This window comes from Marmota monax, unplaced genomic scaffold (genome assembly GCF_021218885.2).
Source record: "Marmota monax isolate L192 unplaced genomic scaffold, Marmota_monax_Labrador192_F-V1.1 WCK01_AAM20220418_F8-fsc00069, whole genome shotgun sequence".
Lineage (NCBI taxonomy): Eukaryota > Metazoa > Chordata > Mammalia > Rodentia > Sciuridae > Marmota > Marmota monax.
In genome coordinates, this window is record NW_026695243.1 from 5097117 (window position 1) to 5118648 (window position 21532).

At 54.8% G+C, this 21532-nt stretch overlaps 1 protein-coding gene across 1 annotated transcript in view; it reads left to right on the forward strand.

Moving 5' to 3' along the window:
• Positions 1-21532, forward strand: part of Shb (SH2 domain containing adaptor protein B) — a 130540-nt gene that overhangs the window by 88778 nt on the left and 20230 nt on the right. The window contains exons 4-5 of the mRNA XM_046457134.2: positions 7302-7473; positions 12837-12956. Coding sequence (XP_046313090.1) covers positions 7302-7473; positions 12837-12956 — 292 coding nt within the window. The remainder of the gene's footprint in view (positions 1-7301; positions 7474-12836; positions 12957-21532) is intronic.

Genomic DNA, 21532 nt, shown 5'->3' on the forward strand with positions numbered 1-21532 from the left:
TTCCTTTTTCAGCCCTCTGTTTCTCATCTGTGAAATGCGTTGTGGTGACGACGATGGCTGGCTTTGGCAGCTGTAGAGGCCCTTGGGTTTGGGTTATTTTATCATTTTCATCCAACTTTATCCTTCGGTCTCCTGGAGCCAGGCACCCAGCACCAGTGTCCCTGTTTTCCTTTGGGGTAGGTCACAAATCAGAGGACAAAGTCATGCTCATTCTGCCTGGTCTGCCTCCCCCATCCCGGCATGGGTGGTCCTGTGTGGATGGCATCCTGGAGCCCAGGAGCACCTCTGCCTCTGCCCTCCCACCTGGGTGGCAGCACAGTACCCTGGGGTCTCTCCTTGGCCACCCTAGACACCCAAAGCCTTTGCTGAGCTGCCCATTGTTTCAGGCTATGGGGTGAGCCAGGCCCACTTTGAGCTGGAGGGCAGAGGGAACCTGTGCGGGCCTCAGTTTCTCCTGGGGGAATTCTAATACATGTCTCAGTGGGATGGCGGGGGTCAGACGATGTAGTGCATGTTTTTGAAAAGTTGAAATAGCAGAAGACTATCGCCATGGACACGGAATTTTAGGTCTACAAGTGTTTGTGTATTCTTGTGAACATTTGTGATATTTTTATACACTCTGGGGGTCGTGTAGCCCCCCCCACCTCCAGGCCTGTGCAGTCTCCCCTCCACGTGCCCCTCCTGAGTCCCACCTGGCTGTGTGCAGGAGTCTGCTCCAGGGACTGGTGGAAGGGCTGCTTTGGGCTCCTTGACTTGGTTTCTTTACCCTTGTTTGTTCAGAGTCACAAGACATCCTTGAACAAACAGCAGGCCGGAACAGTCTCCAGGCCCCTCCTGCCAGCCCCATATGGTTTATAAACATGGCCCATACTCACTTCCGGCTCATCCTGGAGAGGCTGGAGGCGCCTCTTTGACAGTGGTGTGCTCCTTGAAGCTCCTTTGTGCACACAGTCTGGTTCTTAATCCTCCTAAGCCTCGATGCCTCTACTTAAAGGAGGCTCTGTCCTGTGCCGGAAAACTGGGAGGGTCACTGGCTGCAGGCCAGCCAGAAGGAAGCAGGGGAACATCTAAACCTGGAGAGCAGTGCTGGCCTTACCTGGCCAACCTTGGTGAGGGGAGGCAACCCAGGGAGCAGAGGGCTCCTGGCTGGGGCTGGAGGCAGGGCTCAGTGCCTGCATGGCAGGCTGCCCCATTAGCCTGGGCTCCTTAATGATGCACCAGGCCTGAGCTGTTAAAAAAAAAAAAAAAAAAACAACAACCTCATAGGTTCACCATGAAGATTAGAGGAAAATGTGCTCTTCAACTCCTCCATGGTACCTACCTGTCGGTGCACAAGAAATGCCAGATGAGAATTAAACCATTTTTCAAAATGGTTTTAAAATAATTTGAGGAGGGGGCTGGGGATGTGGCTCAAGCGGTAGCGCGCTCACCTGGCATGCATGCGGCCCGGGTTCGATCCTCAGCACCACATACAAACAAAGATGGTTATAAAAATAAATAGATATTTAAAAATTCTCTCTCTCTCTCTCTCTCTCTCTCTCTCTCTCTCTCTCTCTCTTTCTTTCTTTTTTAAAAAAAAATAATAATAATTTGAGAAGGGTGTCTAGCTCCTGAGTTTCCTTTCTTGACTGATGAATGGAGGTAGGTGGAGATTTATTGCACAGCTGTGAGCACCTGCTATACATCAGGCCCTGTTCTGGGCATTGGAGACTCAGCGGTGAACACAACGGTCCATCCTCTTGGAGCTTCAGCTTGGTCAGGAATCCCAGCCATGTCGAGGAAAGGGAAGGCAGTTTCTGATACAAGGCACTTTCTCCTAAAGGGTACCTGAAAGGAACCCTTGTGAGCAGACATGTGACCATGGGTCAGGGTCTGCCACTTCCCAGGGGCCTGCCTGAACTTTGGTACATCATCAGATGCTAACCAGCCCCACAGTCCTTCATGGTTGGATGTTGTCAGCCCTTTTTTGCAGACGAGGCAGCCAAAGCTCAGAGAGGTTTAGAAATGTGCCCAAAGTCATGCAGTAAGGAAGGGCAAAGGATTCAGACCCAGGACTTCCTGATTCCTAAGTCCACATCCTTCCCTTGGTGGCACTGTTGTCCTGTATCCCTGGCCTTGTTTCAGGCCTAGGACCATTTATCGCCATCAGCTGAATGTCCAGGAGAGACCGAGGCACAAAAATCTCATCTCTGCCAAGTGTCCATCCAGTTCTAAGAGCCGTGGCTGGGACAGGGGTGTATGGGGACTTCAGGGCTCAGAGGAGCAAAGGGAATTCTCCCCGAGGAAGGATTCCAAAGGTCAGACACTGTCAAAGCAAAGGCCAAAAGGCAGATGATGGATCTGGGGTCCAGCCATCCAGGGTGACCAGAGCCTCAGGATGGCAGGGAGCCCGGAGGGATTTCGTAGGGAAAGATGCCTGTGGAAGGTCATCAAGCACCTTGACCTCTGTAGTGGGGATTCTGGCTTTTACCCCAGGTCCCGGGAAAGCCAGTGAAGGTCTGTAAGCCCAGGAGATTGCTAAGCCCTGTGCCTTGGAAATTCATTGGCTTTTGGAAAGTTGCTGTCTCTGGCCTCTTCTGAACAGTGGACGAGAAAGAGATGGACCCAAAGGAACACATTTATTCCATCTTAGCAAGCATTTCCTAAGCACCCCCTGCTTGCTGGGCTCTGCAGTTTAGGGGCAAAGAACTAGACAGGGCAAAGAGAATATCAGGACCAGGCTCCACCCCACAAAACACCCAGGCAGACTGGCAAGAGTGGTGTGGGTGCCCCTGGAGCCACAGAAGCCGTTCCAAGGGAAGCTTTATGGAGGAGTGGCGCTTGTGCCAGAACTTGGAGGCCTCTAGACATCGTGTTGACAGAGCAGGAGGCTGGCATTTCAGCCCTGGAGACCAGGGGAGGGAAGCCTCACTGTCAGGAAGACCGAAGGTGGACGAGCTCCACCCTGCAGACCTACAGTCCTGGTCTCAACCTCACCCTGCCACTGGACTTTGAGACCCTATAGGTCCGTCACCCATTACCCCCATGGCAGGGTTGGTAGGAAAGTTAATGCCAGTGCCTCCATCTTCTGTCTCTGGCGGCGGTTAACCTCAGGACTGATTGATGCAAGGTCATTATAATATGAGTCAGAAGGGGACCACCAGCTTCTAGCCCTCCAGTGGAAGGACCAGGAAAGCCTCCCAGAAGGTAGGGGGCACCTGAGCTGGGTCTTAAAGGACTAGCTCTGTCACCTGGCTGGGACTTTTTGGAAGACATTTGGGGTAAGACACCTGGCTGGGCCCTGGAAGACATTGATCAGGCCACCTATCCATTAACAGGGATCTATCGGGGGTCCCCATCATGAGAACAAAAGTCAGAGAGGCTCCTGGCACTTCATCCTACCCACTCCCTACCCACTCCGAGTCTGACTCCCTCCTGTAGATTCTAGCTTCCATTTTTAGTTGCCTATAGGCAGAATTCATTAGGTTCTGTCATTGCTAACAACTCAGGAGTAGCGTATTTTTTTCCTCTAAATGCAGGTATTCTTTTGAGGGATTGGGTCTTTATCTTTTGCAGAAAAATCACTAAATTAAAAGAATTGCCATTTTAAATTGCAGATTAAAGAGAAACTTAATTAGAAGGGACGAAAGCAGTTGTGTTTGGAGCTTTTGTTCTTAAATTTTTTTTTTCTTTTCCTGCCGAATCACTGCACTTGGAGTTTGTATATTTGTATTTTAGGTGAAATGATTTGCCTAATTAAGCCTGTCATTCATCACCACCTGTTCTCTCTAAAATATATGGCTGTATTATTAAGCTTGCCAACGGATGCATAAATTAAGTCAATGGGGAATTACAGTGTTGACTAGAACGTTCTTAGGTTTTATCCAATTTATCTGGTAAGAAACCCGATCTTTTTTTCCCAGTAAAGCAAAACAGCAGCTCATTAGGTGTCTTCACGTAGCATTTATTGCTCTCTGGCTACCCTGCAGGTACTGTGGTAGGCATGGGGGCAGGGCACAGGCAAGACAGCCCCTGCCTGCAGGGGCTCACTGGGAACTGAGATTAGGGTGCCGTGGGCAGGGATCAAGGTGAATCTCGGGTGGGATGATCAGAGAGTGCTTCCTAGAAGAGGTTCGAGCTCTTTAGAAAGGACCTTCTCTGGGCCGGGTGTGGTGGTGCACACCTGTAATCTCAGTGGCTCCAGAGGCTGAGTAGGATTATGAGTTCAAACCCAGCCTCAGCAACTCAGCAAGGCCCTAAGCAACTCAGTGAGACCCTGTCTCTAAATTAAAAAAAAAAAATGGCTGGGGATGTGGCCCACTGATTAAGGGCCCCTGGGTTCAATCCCCGGTATCCCCCCACCACCACCAAAAACAAAGGAGGACCTTCTCTGGACGTGGCCCTCACCTGACTGTCTGATCTCATGCTCACCCCCATCCAGAGTCACCCACTAAGGGCTCCCCAAGACAGGTGCTCAGGTCAGAACCTGTTTCACCTTTTCCTCCCTCCACCCAAGAACATGCACCCCATCTGACCAGTTGCTATGGGGGCTTCCCTACAGCCCCCCGGGAGATCAGGCTTCTGGGAGGCAAGGGAGGGACAGGCACCCAAGGTGACTTGAGTGCCACAGGCCTCGTCCCTGGCTTTAGCCCACCACCACCTGCAGAAGAGGCCCCTTCGGTGACCTTACCCTGGGCACAGCCAGGCTGGTCCTCCCAGTCCTCAGGCCAAAGTCTGGGGCCACCTGCCCCTCTCTTTCCCACACCTCACTTTTTTTTTTTTTGATACTGGGGATTGAACCCCGGGGCACTTAACCACTGAGCCACATCCCCAGCACTTTTGAAAAATATTTTACTTAGAGTCAGGGCCTCACTAAGTTGCTAAGGCTGGCTTTGAACTTGCAATCCTCCTACCTCAGCCTCCCAAGCTGCTGGGATTCAAGGCGTGCGCCACCCATGCTTTACTGTGAGTACAGAATGAGTCCTGTGTTCCCCTCTACCCCCCTCCCTACCCCTTTTATTAGTAAGCCTTTTTAAATTAGTAAACTTTTTTTTAGAAACGGAGTAGAAAAGTATGGACAGCCCCACCTCCCCTGCCCTCCGTCTCTTTCTCAGCACAGCCATCCTGTTACCAAGAGTCAGATTAGAACCTTCAGAACACCAGAACAGCTCTCGGAGCACAGCCAGAGTCCCTCCCCAGACTACCCACCCGCCAGTCCCCCTGGACCATTTTGCTTCTCCAAGCCCAGCCACCTCTGGGGCCTGGAATTTGCGCTTCCCTGTGCGGGGATTGTCCTTCTCACAAATGTCCCTCCCTTTCTTCAGGTATTCACTTAGACATCTCTTTCAAGAGGCCTTCCCCATGATGCTATCTTGTCTTGTCTCTGTAGCATTGCCACCAGCTGTTGACATGGTCCTTCTTCACCAGGACCCCGAGCTGTCAGGTGGGGGCGGGGGGGGGGGTTCCGTTTTGTTCCCCAGCCTTGAACTGTGCCTGGCACCTGGGAATGGGTGTTTCAGAGTGACTTGGGTGGACGGATGCACAGCCTGCCAGACCCGCTGCTGGGTGGACCTTCCGGGTCACAAGAATGGCTGGGTCCAGCGTGTCTGGAGCCTTCCCTTGGTAGGACCCTCCCTTCCCGGTTTTCTGTACTGCTTAATTAGAAAGAGTGTCTTAGAGGGACAGAAATGCCTCAGGGCCCCTGACTGCTCCGTGGTTGGCGTGGAACAAGTTCTTTCACATTCCTCGGTCCCAGTAGGCAACTCGCTGTGGCAGTTGTGGCTGGGGTCTCCCTACTGCTTCCTGTGAGCAGGAGGGTTGATTGCCCTGTGTCGGAGTCAGACGTGGCTTGCCACCTCCATTGCTGGTCAGAGGGGAGTTTCTGCCTTTGTGAGGCTTAGCCCAGGTCATGGTGGCCTGCAGCTGGACTCAGCATCAGGAGCCCCATCCTGCAGGCCCATTCCGGGTCACTGGGTACCTTGTACTAAGCCCTTGCTGTATTTCATCTGTCTTCACCATGGCTCATTGAAGTTCAAAATGGTCTCTCAGAGAGGGTAAGTAACTTAGCCAGGCACACAGCTTAGGAGAGGTTGGTTTGGTAACGAACGTGAAGCCCCCAGCATTGCGTCTGCACGGAGCAGACGTGATGATGATAAAAGTGTTGATTTTAACATTGATCGCGCACAGGCTGCCTGCCAGGCACTCTGCTTAGTCCTCTCCATGCCTCACCCAATCTGCCCCCCTCCCATGGAGTGTGTGCTCTTCATTCACCCTGTTTTTTCAGAGAAGGAAACTGAGGCCCAGAGAGAGAACTTGCTAGGTGGACCGCTGGTCTCTGGGAGCCCTTCTGGCAACTCAAGTTCCAGTTCATTATTGTCTGTACTCTGTGGGGTATTTGCAGGGTCCTGCCCTCCAAACGCCTGTGGGGGTGCACCACACTCCCCAGGCCCAGGGCATTGGGAGGCCCATGGGGCCTGTCCCCTGTGGCTCTGCTCTGGCCATGCAGGGGGGGGGTCTGAATGAGGGGGAGTAAACTCAGGAGATGCAGTCTGACCCCCAAGGGCCTCAGAGAGGTCTGTACTGGGGAAAGGGGGCAGATGTGACCGCTGTGGCCCTAGGAGGGCTGGGAAGAGGGGAGGGAAGAGGGAGATTTTTCACACACGGTGAGAAACAGCTCTTCTCCTGAGAGCCATTCAGAGGAGGGAGGCCAAGGAGTGCCACACCCACCCCTGGTGGAGGTCAAAGATTTCTGTAGGGATAAGGCTGAGCTCGGTGGACTCTGAAGACGCAACCAGCCCCTCAAACTCTTAATCCAGCTTTGATGGCACCTGCGTTTCCTGTCTTGGGAAGCTCATTTTTTTTGTTATAACAAAATACTTTGTGTCATTAATCAAGGAAAGAGTTTGTGGCTCTGGAGACTGGGGAGTCCAAGGGTATGATGCTGGAGAGGGCCTCAAGTCACGTCAACTGATGGCAGAAAGCAGAAGCCCTAAAGGGCACCTGCAGAAGAGAACATGAGGGGGGACCCCCCGCTTCATAGCAACCTGCTCCAGTTGTCGCACCCCTTCCTGGGGGGCCGCTATTCCCTTTGGGACGCTCTGCCCCGCTGACTCGAGCACCTCCCCCTGGGTCCCACCTCTCAGGCTGCTGTATTGGAGGAATTAAGGTTCCAACACATGAATTTGGGGAGGGAGGGCACACTCAGACCATAGCCGAAGCCAAAATTTAGTTTCATGGTTCAAAACGCTTCCTCCTGCAGATTGTGAAGTGCCAACCAGAACCGTGGGCTGAGCTCGGTAACCGTTTCTCTCTCCCTCTCTCAGCCCAGTTCAACGGCGGTGAGAAACGGCAGTCATCCCCGTCGCCCTCGCGGGACCGGCGGCGCCAGCTCCGTGCTCCCGGAGGGGGCTTCAAGCCCATCAAGCATGGGAGCCCCGAGTTCTGTGGGATCCTGGGAGAAAGGGTGGACCCTGCCGTCCCCCTGGAGAAGCAAATGTAAGTCTGCAGGGATGGAGTCCACCTCACCCTGGTGGCCTCCTCTAGTCTCGTCCCTCCTCATTTCTCTGTCACAGCTTCCACGTGACAATTGAGACCGAGGCCTTTCATGGAGCCCCTTCTCCCAGCTCCTGTGACTCCTAGCCCCACCTGTCCCCCCACCCCCATTTCCACCCTCCCCCACTGTGTCTAGTAGGAGGCACTGCACAGTCACCTGCACCATGCACCCCTTACTTCTCTGGTCACCCTAGATTCTGATTTCACCACGCAGCAGGCAGGTGCGTAAAGCTCAGCGCGAGCTACCCCTGTCCTCTCCGTCAGTGAGACCAAGCGATTTCTTGGTCTCCATCTGCTTGATACCTGGTAAATCCTCTACTCTCTGGGGTTTTCTCCAGAGATTTCCCGTCTCCAGTCAGTGGCCATATTCCTCCCTGCGGCCCCCAGGTCTCCTGCCCCCACTCCCCACACCCAGCACTGGGCTGGCCCAGGCCATTTAGTGCCCCCCCTCTTTTTTTAAATTTTTATGTATTCTTTTTATTGTACATAACAATAGACTGTATTTTGACATACGTGCATGGAGTATCACTTCGCATTTTTGTGGATGTACACGGTGTGGAGTTACCCTGGTTGTGTATTCATACATGAACACAGGAAAGTTATGTCCAGTTCATTCTACTGTCTTTCCTATTCCCATCCCCTCTCTTCTCTTCATTCCCCTTTGTCTAACACAGTGAACTCCTATTCTCCACCTACCCACCCACCCACCCCCACTGTATTAGCATCTGCCTATCTGAGAGAACATTGACCCTTTTTTTTAGACTGGCTTATTTCACTTAGCATGATAGTCTCCAGTTCCACCCATTTACCAGCAAATGTCATAATTTCATTCTTCTTTATGGCCGAGTAATATTCCATTATGTATACATACCACATTTTCTTTATCCATTCATCTGTTGAAGGCACCTAGGTTGGTTCCATAGCTTGGCCATCGTGAATTGAGCTGCTGTAAGCATCGATGTGGCCACATCAGTGTAGTATGCTGATTTTAAGTTCTTTGGGTATATATTGACTCCTCTTGACCACGATTGTCATCACCTTACTCTGCAGGGTCCTCACCATGTGCAGGAGGACCCTGTGCTGCTCTGAAACTACCATTGGCCCCCCTTACCTCCAGGATAAGGCCCCATCTCGCTGGCCTGCCATCGGCTCTGTGAAATGCCCCCAGACTGCTCTTTCATTCTGTCCCACGCCACATCCCTATACTCAAGAAGTCTTTTCAGAAACTTGATAAAATAGGTGTGGGGCCCTGTGTTGGCACCTCGGGTGTGTCATCCCCTTAACAAGCAGATGAAGGGGCCTATAAGCCCACTGTATGGAGGGGCGAGCACAGCTTGGCTCCAAGGCCAAGAGATTAGCTGACGCCAGCAGGGTCCCTCGCGGGACTTTCATGTAGGTTTTGAGTCCCCTGTCAGCCTTGGCCCAGGGACTTCTGGTCTTGCGCAGCCAGGGGCGCGTCCCCTCTCAGGAAGCTCTCGCTTGGAGAGCAGGATGCAGGGTTTTCCGAATGATGTCATGTGCTGCCTTTTTCAGCCTGCGCTGTTGTCCCAGGAGGCTGCAGCTTCATTCGTGATGGCCGTTCCTGCCCAGAGCAGTTCACGGGAGGCCCGCGGCCACGCAGACTGCGCACCAGGGTTGGCTTATTTCTGATCAACCTGTGCGCTTCTTAATCAACAGAGTGTAGGATCCAGGGATACCTGGGAGCTATTCTCCGTGCATCCAGTGGGCAGTGGCCAGGTCCGCGGGGCCCAGCCCATCCTGTCTCTCATTCCCAGACAGAGCCTTAGTCCCAAGCTCTCCTCCTTTCCCATTCCCACCCAACAAGGCCTCCCACCAAGTCCAGAGCCATGGCTGGCCTCCCAAGCCCTGAGTCATCCTCCGAGAGGTGCTTAGGTAAGCCCACTCCCAGTAGAGCTGAGCAGGAGGAGGTCACGCTGCACCGGCCCCATCCTGCAGACTGACGAGGCTTCAGAGCTGGGGGCTCCTCCGGGGCCAGTCCCCTCCTGCACCCTGCCCCGCCCCCACCTCATCACGCCAGCACGTAAACCTGTTCCATTCGGGAACTCTGTCAGAGTAAGTAAAATCTCCTTGACCCACATCCTCTCGCAGGTGCTCCGTGGAGAGTGGCTCTATGAAGGCAGGAGTTTGTCCAGGTCACTGTTCCTCCCCCGTGGCTCAGGGCAGTGCCTGGCGTGTAATGGGTGCTCAGGAAAGGACAGTTGACTGAATAAACAGAGTCCCCAAAGAATTTTGGTACTTCTCCCCAGTCTGTCACCTCCCCTTCTGGGTCTCCCACCAAGCTCCCCTTTCCTGCCCGAGGCCCCAGACAGGCTCCCTGCGCTGCCCCCGCCCCTGCAGTCCCCACAGCCACCAGCTCCCTCCTGCATCGCATGCTCCTGGCGTTTCTCCCGTCTCCCTGGCCACTGCTTCTACCTGCTCCGTGGCTCCTCGCCTCTGACCTGAAGGCTGGACTCTCCTGGGCTCAGTTCCTGCTGCGTTCTCCCAGCCTCCACTCACCCAGAACTCCCCGCCCCTACCTCCAGCCGCCTGCATGGCCTTTCAGATGTACTGTGTCCAGAACGGGGCTCCTGACCACGAAACCCACTGCCCTCCCAGCGTCCATGTCTCCGCCAGCAGCACCACATCCGCCTAGTTGCCACTCAAGCCACAAACCTGGAGTCATCCAGATTCCTTGCCGCACAGCATCTGCCCCGTTACCAATTTCGTCAAATTCTTGCTCCAAAATGCTGCCAGAATCCGTCTGTTCCTCCCACCTTCAGTCACCTCTCATATGAAGCACTGCACTCGCCTCCTGACTTGATTCCTGCTCCCCCTGTGGCCCTCCTCAAGGCAGCCTGGTTGATCTCTTATTTGTAAGGTCCTCCAGAGCAAGTAACACTACTTCCTAACAAACACCTTCTCCTTTTCGATATGCTCAACAGACTTCTTCCCTCTGCCCTCAAAACCTCAGCTGCTTCCCATTCCACTCTCATTCTGTACCTCTCTCTGCACTCAACAGTGCTTGGAACATCCTTGCACCTTTCTGCTCTCTGGACACCCCAAGCACATTCTTACCTCAGGACCTTTGCACTTACTGTTTCCTTTACAGAGATGATGTTTCCTTTGGCTCTTCACAGAATTGATTCCTTTTTGTGATACAGGTTCACAAGCCAAATGTCATCTCCTGGGGTCTTTCCTGACTGACTGTTCATTGCAAATTGGACGGGATGAAGGGCAATGATGCAACCTCCCTTAACGTCCCGACCTGATGTGCCTACTCCACAGGGTCCAGCCCGGCCCTAAGGTGGCCTCCTGCCTGGACTCTCTCCAGGCAGGCCTGCTCAAGCCCAGCAGTTGGCCCCATCTCCCACAGGACCACCCAGCCCAGCCTGGTCTACAGCCTCCCGCCGACAGGCCATGCCCCAGCTGACTCCTGATCCAGTGCCCTTTGCCCTGTGCTCCTTTGATCCTCCACCCTGAAAGGAACTGGCGGCTTATCCTGTTTACCGAGGGGTTACCCTCGGTGATGATCCAGGCCAGTCTCTCCCTCCGGGGGCCAGCCGGGCCAGCTCCTGAGCTCTGGGAGGGACAGGCTCCGGGCAGCCCTTCCCTGGAGGCCACTTTAGGCCTTTCCCTGAGGATGGCTCAGCTTCAAATGGCTGGAAGTTGTTTTCCTAATAAAACGTTTTTGTCAGCTCACTGGGGGTGTGTGACACAGGCACAGTCCCCGGAGGACCGTCTCACCAAATCCGTTGGCTCTGTTTCCGGAGCCAGGCCTGTTTCTCCCCATTCCAGCACCTTATCCCCTCCACCGCCTCTGGAGAGGTTCCCACTGTGGCCGTCCCTGCAGCCCCAGCCTCGGCTCCTCTGCGTAGCTGGAGAGAGGAATCAGCTGGCAGTCTGTGTGCTCCCTGACCCCCGCCCTGGCCGGGTCTCCCCTGCAATGTCTAGTTCCATGCCAGCTCTGGTGAGCAGCAGCTCGGTCACGCTCCCACTGGACGGGGACTGAACTCCGGGTCCTCACCCACTGAGCCCCATCCCCAGCCCTAGTTGATATTGTATTTAGAGGCAGGGTCTCTCTGAGTTGCTTAGTGCCTCACTAAGTTGCTGAGGCTGGCTTTGACCTCACGATCCTCCTGCCTCTGGAGCCACTGGGGTTCCAGGTGTGCGTCCCCTCACATAGCTTGGACAGGGATCTCACATCTGGTGCCTGGTCCTTGTTTTTTAAAGCTGCTATTTATATTTTTCTCTAATGTCTTTTAGCCGTGGATGGACACAGTACCTCTACTTTATTTATTTACGTGGTGCTGAGGATCGAACCCAGTGCCTCCCGCATGCAAGGCGAGCGCTCTGCCTCTGAGCCCCAGCCCCAGCCCTGGCTATTTATTTTTTGAGATCATGGTTTTGTTGTGGCCGCTGTTGCCACCTGCTGCCTGTTCATGGCAGGAGGTGCCCAGCGGCCAGCAGTGGAAGGCGTCTTCTAGGCAGAAAGTCGGCGATGACAACAGTCACCAGAAGGCAGCACCCCCACAGAAGCTGAAGATGTGCCCTGTGGACTGTGGGCGCAGGGGTGTGCAGGGGGGTGACTTCTGTGCAGCCGGCTAGCCCAGGCTCTTTGTGATGCTCGCAGTCACCTTGGGTTGAAACTCACCCCCTCCAGTCTCTGCGCAAGTCCCTCCTGTGGGTCATCCCGATTCCTTCTCACAACCTCAAGGGGCTGGTGTGACGCTAACTTGGTGGAGAGTGGAGGCTCAGCCAGGGTCAGCGGCTGGACCCTAACCTGCAGGCAGATCCCCTGCTGCTTCCAACCACACTGGCCCCTAACCGTTTCCGGGACCCACGGTGCAGACTCCTGCTTCACACCCTTGTATGGGCTGCCCTTCCCTTGCCAGGAAGGCTCCTCTCCAGCCTCTGTCCTTCGAGGCCTCCTCTCTCTCTCCCCCAGAGGTCTGCACTGAAATGCCATTCTCTCTATTAGCCTTCCCCGGCCACCTTGCCTAAAATAGCAGCCCCCAGCCAAGTGACCCGGCCTCACCTCATCTCCATAGTACCTGTCATCACAGGGCGTCCTATGTGACTCCAGAGCGTCTGCTATCTGACTCCCTGACCTGTGGCCTGAGCCTCTCAAAGGAGGGGACTCTGGGTTTGGTTCACTTTTCTTTCCCCAGCATCTGGCACGAGGAAGGCCCTCAGTAAATTGTCTATAAAATAGAACAGACATACACCTGCCTTGTCACAGCTGGCCGCGGAGGACGCCAAGCCTCCCCAGGAGGTCAGGCCCTGAACATGCTCTGTCCTCTCCCCAGATGGTATCACGGGGCCATCAGCAGAGGAGACGCCGAGAACCTTCTGCGACTCTGCAAGGAGTGCAGCTACCTTGTCCGGAACAGCCAGACCAGCAAACACGACTTCTCCCTCTCCCTGAAGTGAGTACCGTGCAGCCGCTCTGCCTGCAGGAGACCGGCCATATGCATTAATTCAAGCCTTGGTTCTTCAATTTGGTCCTACTCCTGGGTCACAGGGGAGTTTCTGTGGTTGCATCATCACCTTCCAGAGAGGAGGGGTCTTCATAGGGTCTGTGTTTTCCCTAACCTGGAGTAGCTTTCGCCTGTGCTGCAAGCCAGGGCCTGTACAAAGATCTCGGCGTCCCCCCTCCCTGTCTTGAACCTCTCACTTCAGTCCTCTGGGGAACACATTGTCCTCATTCTGCAGATTAGGAAATGGAGGCTCACAGAGGGCATGTGGCTTAGCCCAAGTGGCAGGGCCAGGCCCCAGGAGCAACGTTTTCTCTCTCCTTAGGCGCCAGGTTGTCCTTTGGCGGGTTTGATTTTCATGTGTCTCACAAAGGTTGGAAGGAACACCGGGGGGAGGCGGGGAAAATCCTGCTGGTGTTGATGCCTCTGGCTGCTGTGTGAACTGTCTTGTCTTTGTGAGTGGATGCGTGGAGGTGTGTGGTGCTGGGGACTGAACCCAGGAACATTCTCCCGCTGAACTAGGTCCCCGGCCTTTTTTTGTTGTTGTTGTTTATCTGTTCTGTTTAGATATGACGACATATTATACATACTTGGAATATAACTTAGGGTCCCATTCTTGTGGTTGGGCATGATGTGGAGTTTCACTGATGGTGTATCCATAGATGAACAGAGGAAAGTTATGCCTGATTCATTCCACTGTCTTTCCTGTTCCCATCCCCCACCCCTTCCCTGCCATCCTCTTTGTTTAATCCAATGAATTTCTCTTCTCCCTCCCCAACCCCAACCCTTTATATTTTGAGACAGGGTATTACTGAGTTACCCAGGCTGGCCTCGAACCTGCAATCCTCCTGCTTCAGCTGGGATCATAGGCTTGCACCACCATGTCAGGTTTTTCTGATCTGTGTGGTATTACTGTTGGGATGAACAGGTGCAGGAGTGAAAAGAGGGGTTTTGAGTGATATTGCTAGGTGGAACCCAAAAGATCTTCCTTCCTTCCTTCCTTCCTTCCTTCCTTCCTTCCTTCCTTCTTTCCTTCCTTTCTTTCTCAGTTATAGATGGATATAATAATTTTATTTTATTTATCTATTTTTTTTACGTGATGCTGAGGATAGAACCCAGTGCCTCACCCACGCTGGGCAAGCGCTCTATCACTGAGCCATAAACCCAGCCCCCAAGAGGTCTTCTCAAACCTACTTTATAGATAGGAAAAGGCCTCCAACAAAGAGGGATTTGTCAAGGACTCGGAGTTAGTCACATGGCTGGGTTTGAGCCCAGGCCCTTGATGCGGCAGGTACAGAGCATCCCTCCGGCTTCCTCTCCACCCTCACACTTACTGAGGCCATGTGGAGGGCAGGCCTGCAGGGACGTCCCTGTCAGGAGTGTGGTGTTCTCTTTGCTGACATAAAGCAGTGTGGACAGAGGTCTTGGTGTGGCCGGGGAAGGTGAGGTTGGCCTGGGCTCTCTGTGAAGACCAGCACTGCTGGCTGCCCCGAGGAGGACGGTGACAGACTGCAGAGCGTTAGGAGGACATTGGGCAGAGGCTCTGGGAGAAGGGGGGTGTGCAGAGACATGCAGGGACCATCAGGGCAGCAGGGGCAGCTGCAGGGGTCCCCAGATGGGGCAGTTATGGGCAGACAGTTCAGCCCTGGGAGAGGACAGGTTTTCTAACACAGCTGATCCAAAATTAGAGCTGGCCAGAGCCGCCCCAGGGTAGTGGCCATCTTGTTACTGCGGGATTCAACTAGAAAAAGCTAGGCCACCACCTGGCCAAGGAGGGTGTGGAAACCATTTCTAGCCAGCTGGGAGGACACCCAGGAGGCAGAGAGAGGACATTGCTGTGTTCCAAGCTGCTGGCACGTGCACGCCTCATTGGCTGCCATCAGACCTGACGGGCTCAGAGGATCTGGTCAGTGATGGCAGTGGAAGAGGAGAATTCAACGTGCTAAACCACAACTGGGCTGGCAGGCTGAGCAGGAGGCCGCCAAAGCCAGAGAAACCATAATTGGATTGAGGAAAGGGCAGCCACAGGGAGCGTGCACACCGCTGCGCCTGCTGACAGAGCCAGGCCTCCTGAACTCCCCACTGCCCCAGTCAGCCCACCACCCTCCCTCACTGCCCAGAGATGATCTTGCAACTCAGGTGAATGACGTTCTTCTGGAGGGTAAAAGGCCAGGGAAGCTGGGCACAGTGGTGCACGCCTATAATCCCAGTGACTGGGGAGGCTGAAACAGGAGGATTGCAAGTTTAAGGCCAGCCTCCCCTTCCTGTGTCAATATAAAAAATAAAAGGGACGGGGATATAGCTTGGTGGTAGAGTACCCCGGGTTCCATCTTCAGTTTCACCAGAAAAAAAGAAAAAAGAAAAAAAGCAAGGGAGGCAGGTGGCATTACTCGTATTGTACCAGCCTCCCCACAAACCCAGGCAGTGTGCAGCTGTCCGGGACACTGGTCCCTGTCAGTCCCTGAGTTCCTCAATGAGCCTCATCCCTCCTGCAATCCCCGTGGAACACACAGAGGAGGGGCGACCGCCCCAGGCCAAGCCTGGCTGCTCCTCCAGAAGGACCAGAGCCTCCGCTGCTGCTGAGACTCCGTGTTCTCCGTGGGAAGGTGCAACAGCCCTGTGGTGACTCCAGCACAGCCCAGCCACAAGGGAATAGCCTCCGGAGCACCCAGGATGAGCCCCAGCGTAGGTGCTGACGGGGGGTGCGTTACCAGTTTTAGAAGTACCACCACCACATCCAGCCTGCGGGATCCACCTCTCAGTCCCTGTGCAACGCCCCCCGCCCCCCACACACACACCGGTTACACAAACAGGCCCAGACACCACCTCACGAACAGTTTTCAGAGGGCTATGAACACAGTCTCCTGCGGTCCCTGGTGTATGCCATTCCTTAGGGAGTAGGGCCCTCTCAGGGAAGGGACAGCACCTGGGTCCTCGTCCCCACAGTGTAGGCTTGTCGTCCAGAGGGCCTGGGCTGCAGCGGAGGCAGCCTCATGCCTGGCTTCCCCACTCCCCAGCCTGAGGCTTTCATGCCATCTCTGAGCCTTGTTGTCCTCGTGTACACACTAGGACAACGACAGTCAGCTCCCAGCCCAGCCAGCTCCACGTCATTGTTACCTTGTGTTGTTCCCACTCTGCCCCCACTTCCTGCCATCTACCGGGTTTTAAGACACCCATTGTCCAAAATTCTGGACAGGCATCCTGTCCTGCCACTCACTGCTCACTGTGTGACCTTGGGCAAGCTCCTCCCCGCTCTGGGTCTCAGCATCCACATTTGCCCAGTGAAGAGTCAGACCTGATGCTCACTATCACTTGATACCGACACCGAGGTGTTACCTGACTCCTCACGTGTCCCTGTGTGTGGCCTCAGACCCCTCTCTGTCCTTGGTGTGCCCTGGCTGGCTCGGCTGTACCTCCCAGGCCAGGGAGAAGGGTAGAGGGAGATAGTGCAGTGGCCACCACAACCCTGGACAGGAACACTCTCCAGGAGGCCCCAGGTCGTCTTACTGCACCCATCCTGTCGGATCCAGTTGTCGAGACTGTTCTGTGCCAAGGGGGACGAGCGAGCGATGAGGGTTTGGTTTTGTATGCTTATCCAGAGCCATTAGCCCACCCCCACCCCCACCAAGGACAGAGAGGTGGCCTTCCCTGGAAGAAGCCCAGATTGGGGAGGTGCACTCTCCTGTGGCTGGGCTGTTGGCCGTACCACGTGTCCCGGCCACTTGGGCGAGCACCCCTTTGCCAGCCACCCTGTGGCCCTGCTGTCTACTTCCCACTTGCTGGCAGCCTGCTGGGAGGGGGGTCAGGGCTGGTTCCCCTGCTGGGTGCTGTCAGAAGCCAGGGTGTGCACGGTGACATCGGAATTCCAACTATGCTGGTTCTCCGCCTCTGGCCGTTTCCATGTGAGCCTCTGGTGGACTGTGAGGGTGTTCCAGGATGCAGAAAGCATTTGGGGGAGTCTAGACTCAGAGGAGAGAGCCCCCACCCCTTCGTCCTTCCCCCAGAAGATATTTTTCAGAGCCCTCTGTACCAGGCACAGGGCTGGGTTCGAGGTGAGAACAGTCAGGCCAGGGGCCCAGAGTGTCAGGCCTGGCCAGTTCAGCCTGGGCCTTGGGAGCCCAGAGTTGGCACCTGGTGGGTGGTCCTTGCCACAGAGGGTTGGGAGAAGCCACAGGGGGAGGAGGCTGCACTTGAGTCTAAAGAGAAGCTAGGTGTTCCCTGGCAGGACCGAGTCTCAGGGTGGTGCAGAAGAGCTCCAGCAGGACTTCTGTGCCAGCCACCAGAGAAGTTCGTCTCAGTTCTCAGTGACGAGGACACTGACATGCAGGTCCACTCAGTCCTGCTCTCAGGCTCCCCTCACACACAACCCCCCTTGTGCCTGGCCCTCCCTGCTCTGTGTCAGCAGTTGGGACGTTTTGCAAGGCCAGAGTTTGCTCTAGCACAGCCCCACAAGGTGGCTAGGCAGAGATTCCCCAGGTCCCCAGTATCTAAGGGCAGAGGAGGCTGAAGGCTTGCCAAGGCCTCCCACAGAGCTGAGGCTGGCCTCCAGACTTTCCATCCTGTCCTCAGAGCTCCTTCTGCTCTGTCAGAAAGTCGTAAAGTGTCAGACCTGGAAGTGACCTTAGAGGCCCGACTAGTTCAGTCCCTGTGCTGTGTGGATGAGAAAACAGACCCGAAGGGGATTCCCAGTGGTCCTAAGCTATCCAGCTGGCACTTGTCCACGCTGACAGCAGAGATGGTGACTGTTGCCACTGTGGGGACCAGCTACATCTTTGGATCAGACCACGCTGGCCACTTATCTGGCTCTCTGTGGCAGATACCCCCACCTGTGAAGCTAGCTTCAGAGGTGCTGCCGACAGCCCCCAGTCGTTTCCCGACCCCGTCCAGCCTGCAGAACTGCCCCTCTTCCCTGTCTCCAGTCTGACTTGATGGGCAGCAGCTGACCCCGCCCACCGCAGCCCCTGGAGCGCCACTCCACCGCTCACTCCGCCGCAGGAAGCAAAGGGGATGAGCCTTTGGAAATTGGCAAGAAAGTACCAAACTCGAGCTGTTTCCTGTTTCTGGCAAGGCAGGCACTAGGAAAAGGGGCCAAAAAGTTGTGACAATCTCGTTGAAAGGGTTCTTCAGGCATTTTGGATTGTGAGTGGTTCTTCACAAGTTCTTCTGTTGTGCGTTTTTGCAAAGAATCTGGACGAGATGAGGGATGGGGGACTTTTTAAAGACTGCAGAGCATGCAGCTGGTGGAGGGGGTGAGTCCTCCTGGGTAGGGTACCTGTGTGGCCTGTCCTTGGGATGGGGGCACACAGAATGGCACTTCTGAAGTCTTGACAGCCAGGGAGGCCACTGCTCCTTTGGCAAAGGTCCAGCCTCGGGTTTGTTGAAACAGGCAGTTCCCACCCATTTGGAGGAAATAGCCCTGGAGAACCCTCACAAAAAGGGCCTTTGGCTTTCAAGTCCCCAGAAGCAAATTGCCACTTTCTTGCAGATGTGGCGTCAGAGGCCTTGGGCTGGGCCTGTTTGCACAGTGCCCACACTCCACCGTGAGCATCTAGAGCTTTCCTGTCTCTTTCAGTGAGAGTCACTGACCAGAGCTCCAGCCCCACAGGGGCTCACGGTTTGAAAAGGCCCAGAAGGTCCTTGTCATTAACTCACAGAGAGCAGTGCTTAGAGATGCCTAAGGTGGAAAGCCCTGCCAGAGGAGAGGGACCAGAGAGGGCAGTATTTAAGGATGACCAGGCCTTTGATGGTGAACAGTGGTAAGGAGAATGGGCACAGAGGCAGGAGGTGCGCAGGCTGTGTAAGAACCACAGACAGCACGTGGCCTGAGCCCAGGAGAGGTGCAGCCCAGTGAGTGGCAAAGGAATTGGGACTTTATCCAGTAGGGCAGCGAGGAGCCCCCGAAGGTCTTGAGCAGGGTGCAGGGATGCTCGCCAAGAACGATGAGTGACGAGGACACCAGGAATATTACCAAGGAGGGGACAGCTTCCCTCTCCTTGTTCCTGTACATGTGCCACCTGCACCCACATAGCCTGAGTGATAGCATGGGGTCAGTTCTAAGAGGCCAGGAGACTAGTAGCATGTGAAATCCAGGGTCACCCTTTTCCAGATGTAAAGGGAAACCACAGTCTCTGAAGACAGAGATATCTGAGTTCAAATCCCGGCTCCCTTTGTCACCAGCCTCGTGATGCTAGACTTCACCTAAAAATGGGGCACGCAGGTAAGAAGAAGGCTGGGCAGACGAGCTTGGTTCATGGCAGGCTCGGCTCCTCCCAGCTTATCCAGAACCTTCAGAAATTGCCATGGAAAGCAGCAGTGTGGACAGAACCCTGGGTGAGTCCAGGCCAGCTCTGCTCTGGTAGGTGTCTAGGGCTAGTGTCTCCCTGTCTTTATAATGAGGTTCTGGGGGCTGAGGATAGAGCTCAGCGGTGGAGGGCTTGCCTACTTGGGGCACTGGGGCTGTGGCACTTGTCTAGCATGTGCAGGACCCGGGTTTTGATCCCCTGCACCATAAACAATAAAAAAAAAAAACGGGGGTCTGGGTTTGATGAGTACAGGCTTCTAGTTGAAGGGCTTCACAGGTAGGCCACAGCATTTCCCCTCGGTCTTGCCGTAGTGGTAGGGCCCCACAGCATCCTCAAGTACTGGACAGGGCAGGGCAGTTGATGGAGAACACGCCCCCAAGCCTGCAGGTCGATGGGTACCTTTGCTTCCTCTTGGTGCAGCCGGATTGTGTTGGCTGCTGGGCGCCCATCACCACCCAGCAGATGCTCCAGTAGAAGTGGTTAGGTGCCATGGGGCCAGGAAGAGCTGAGGGATGCATTTCAGTTAAGGGTGTTTTTCTTTCTTCTCTCCCCTCATTGATTTATATCGTAAAAGAGAGAGTTTTCAAACAGTAGGCATGTCTGGGTCTAGGCAGGCAGGCGAGTGATTAATCTTAGTTTGTTGCTGCTGACAGCCAGGAGCAAGAAATAATAAAGGTTTGCAGGGCGGGGAGGGGAGGGGAGCGGGGAGGAGACTGCGGCTGGCGCCCATCAGCAGGGAGCGCGGCCTTCACCTCCCCCTGCCAGCTGAGCATCCTTCCAGTGGGTCAGCATCTGAGGCTCCAAACACTTAACTCCACGGGGGCTGTCCACTCCCAGGCAGGAGCCGCCAGGTTGGTCTCTTCAAGACCACAGCAGGGTCTCCCAGCAGTTGTGGAGCTCCCCAAACAGTCCCAGAATGCCCTGGGCCCCAGCTGGGCCCCCGAGGGCAAATGAGTCCTATGAAGGACGAGCCTTCAAGAAAGGCAGGTGTGCGCAGCTGGGGGCACAGGGACTGCTGGATTTAAGACCCCCACGCTGCTCCCCTCAGACCACAGCTCCCTGGGTTCCCGGCCACATGCCCATGATCCTCTGATCCTTTGACTCCACACCTTGCCGAGCTGCCAGGTGGGTCCCAGGGCTGGAGGAAGAGGACAAGGTGGGGGGCAGGTAGGCAGCCACAGCAGGTGCTGTCCCAGGGAGGTGAAGGATGGTGTAGGGTTCCACATGGGAGTGGCTAGTGCTGCCTGTTGCAGGGAAGAGGGTTCTGACTTGGTCCTTGGAGAATGAGGACTGAGGCTGTGGAGGGTGGTCAGGGGCCATCCATGCTGAGGCAGCAGCCCAGGAGGGGAGCAAATGCTCCAGTGAGAAATGGTTAGGTGCCATGGGCCATCCACGCTGTGCCTCCCCTGCAACACAGCTTCAGTGTATTCCATCAGCAGCACCTCTCCTCCTCTAGGTGAAGAAAGCTCTGAGCAGCAGTGAAGACCCTGGCTCTGGATCAGTCTGGCTTGGGCTCTTGAAACCCAACTGTTTCATGTCCTAGCAGAGTGGTCTTGGGTCATGGGACTTATGTGTCTGAGCCTTGGTTTCCTTGTCTTGTAAAATGAGTGTCATGGGTGTGACCATATAGGTGAAGTGCTTAGTGCGCACCCAACATGCAGTAGCAAGTACTCAATCGTAGAGCTCCACTGTCCTCATCGCAGACTTTGGAGAGTCGCAGATTGTAGGGGCAACAGGTCAGTGTTGGCTCAGAGCCTTTGGATGATCTGGGTTCAACTGAGAAGTCTCTGTACCCACATCTGATTTCCTTCACAGTGGTAGGATTTTAGCATTTATGTGGCTGCAACTAGAGAAAATCCTCCATTCCCATAACCAAGACTTTGAATCTTGCAGAGTTAGGGTCAAATCCAGGCTGCCCTCTTCCTGGCTGTGTGGGCTTGGATAAGTTCTCTCCCGGATCTCTGATCAGCAGCAGCTGCAGATGCTCCTCAGCAGGCTCTTCCCTGTCTCTCCACCCTGCTGCCCCTCCAGCTTTCCCGCCGAGTCTGTAGACATTGTCAATCAAATACTGTTTTTCACTACTTCGTTATGGTCTCCTGCTCATCCGATGGGGAAGCAAGTTTGCAACAAGCCAGGGTAGTAGCTCCCAGAGTACCCTGAACCAAAACCTTGGGATTTAGGGGACAGAAAGTGACCTTTTGGTGTGTGGAGGGGTATACTAGGAAT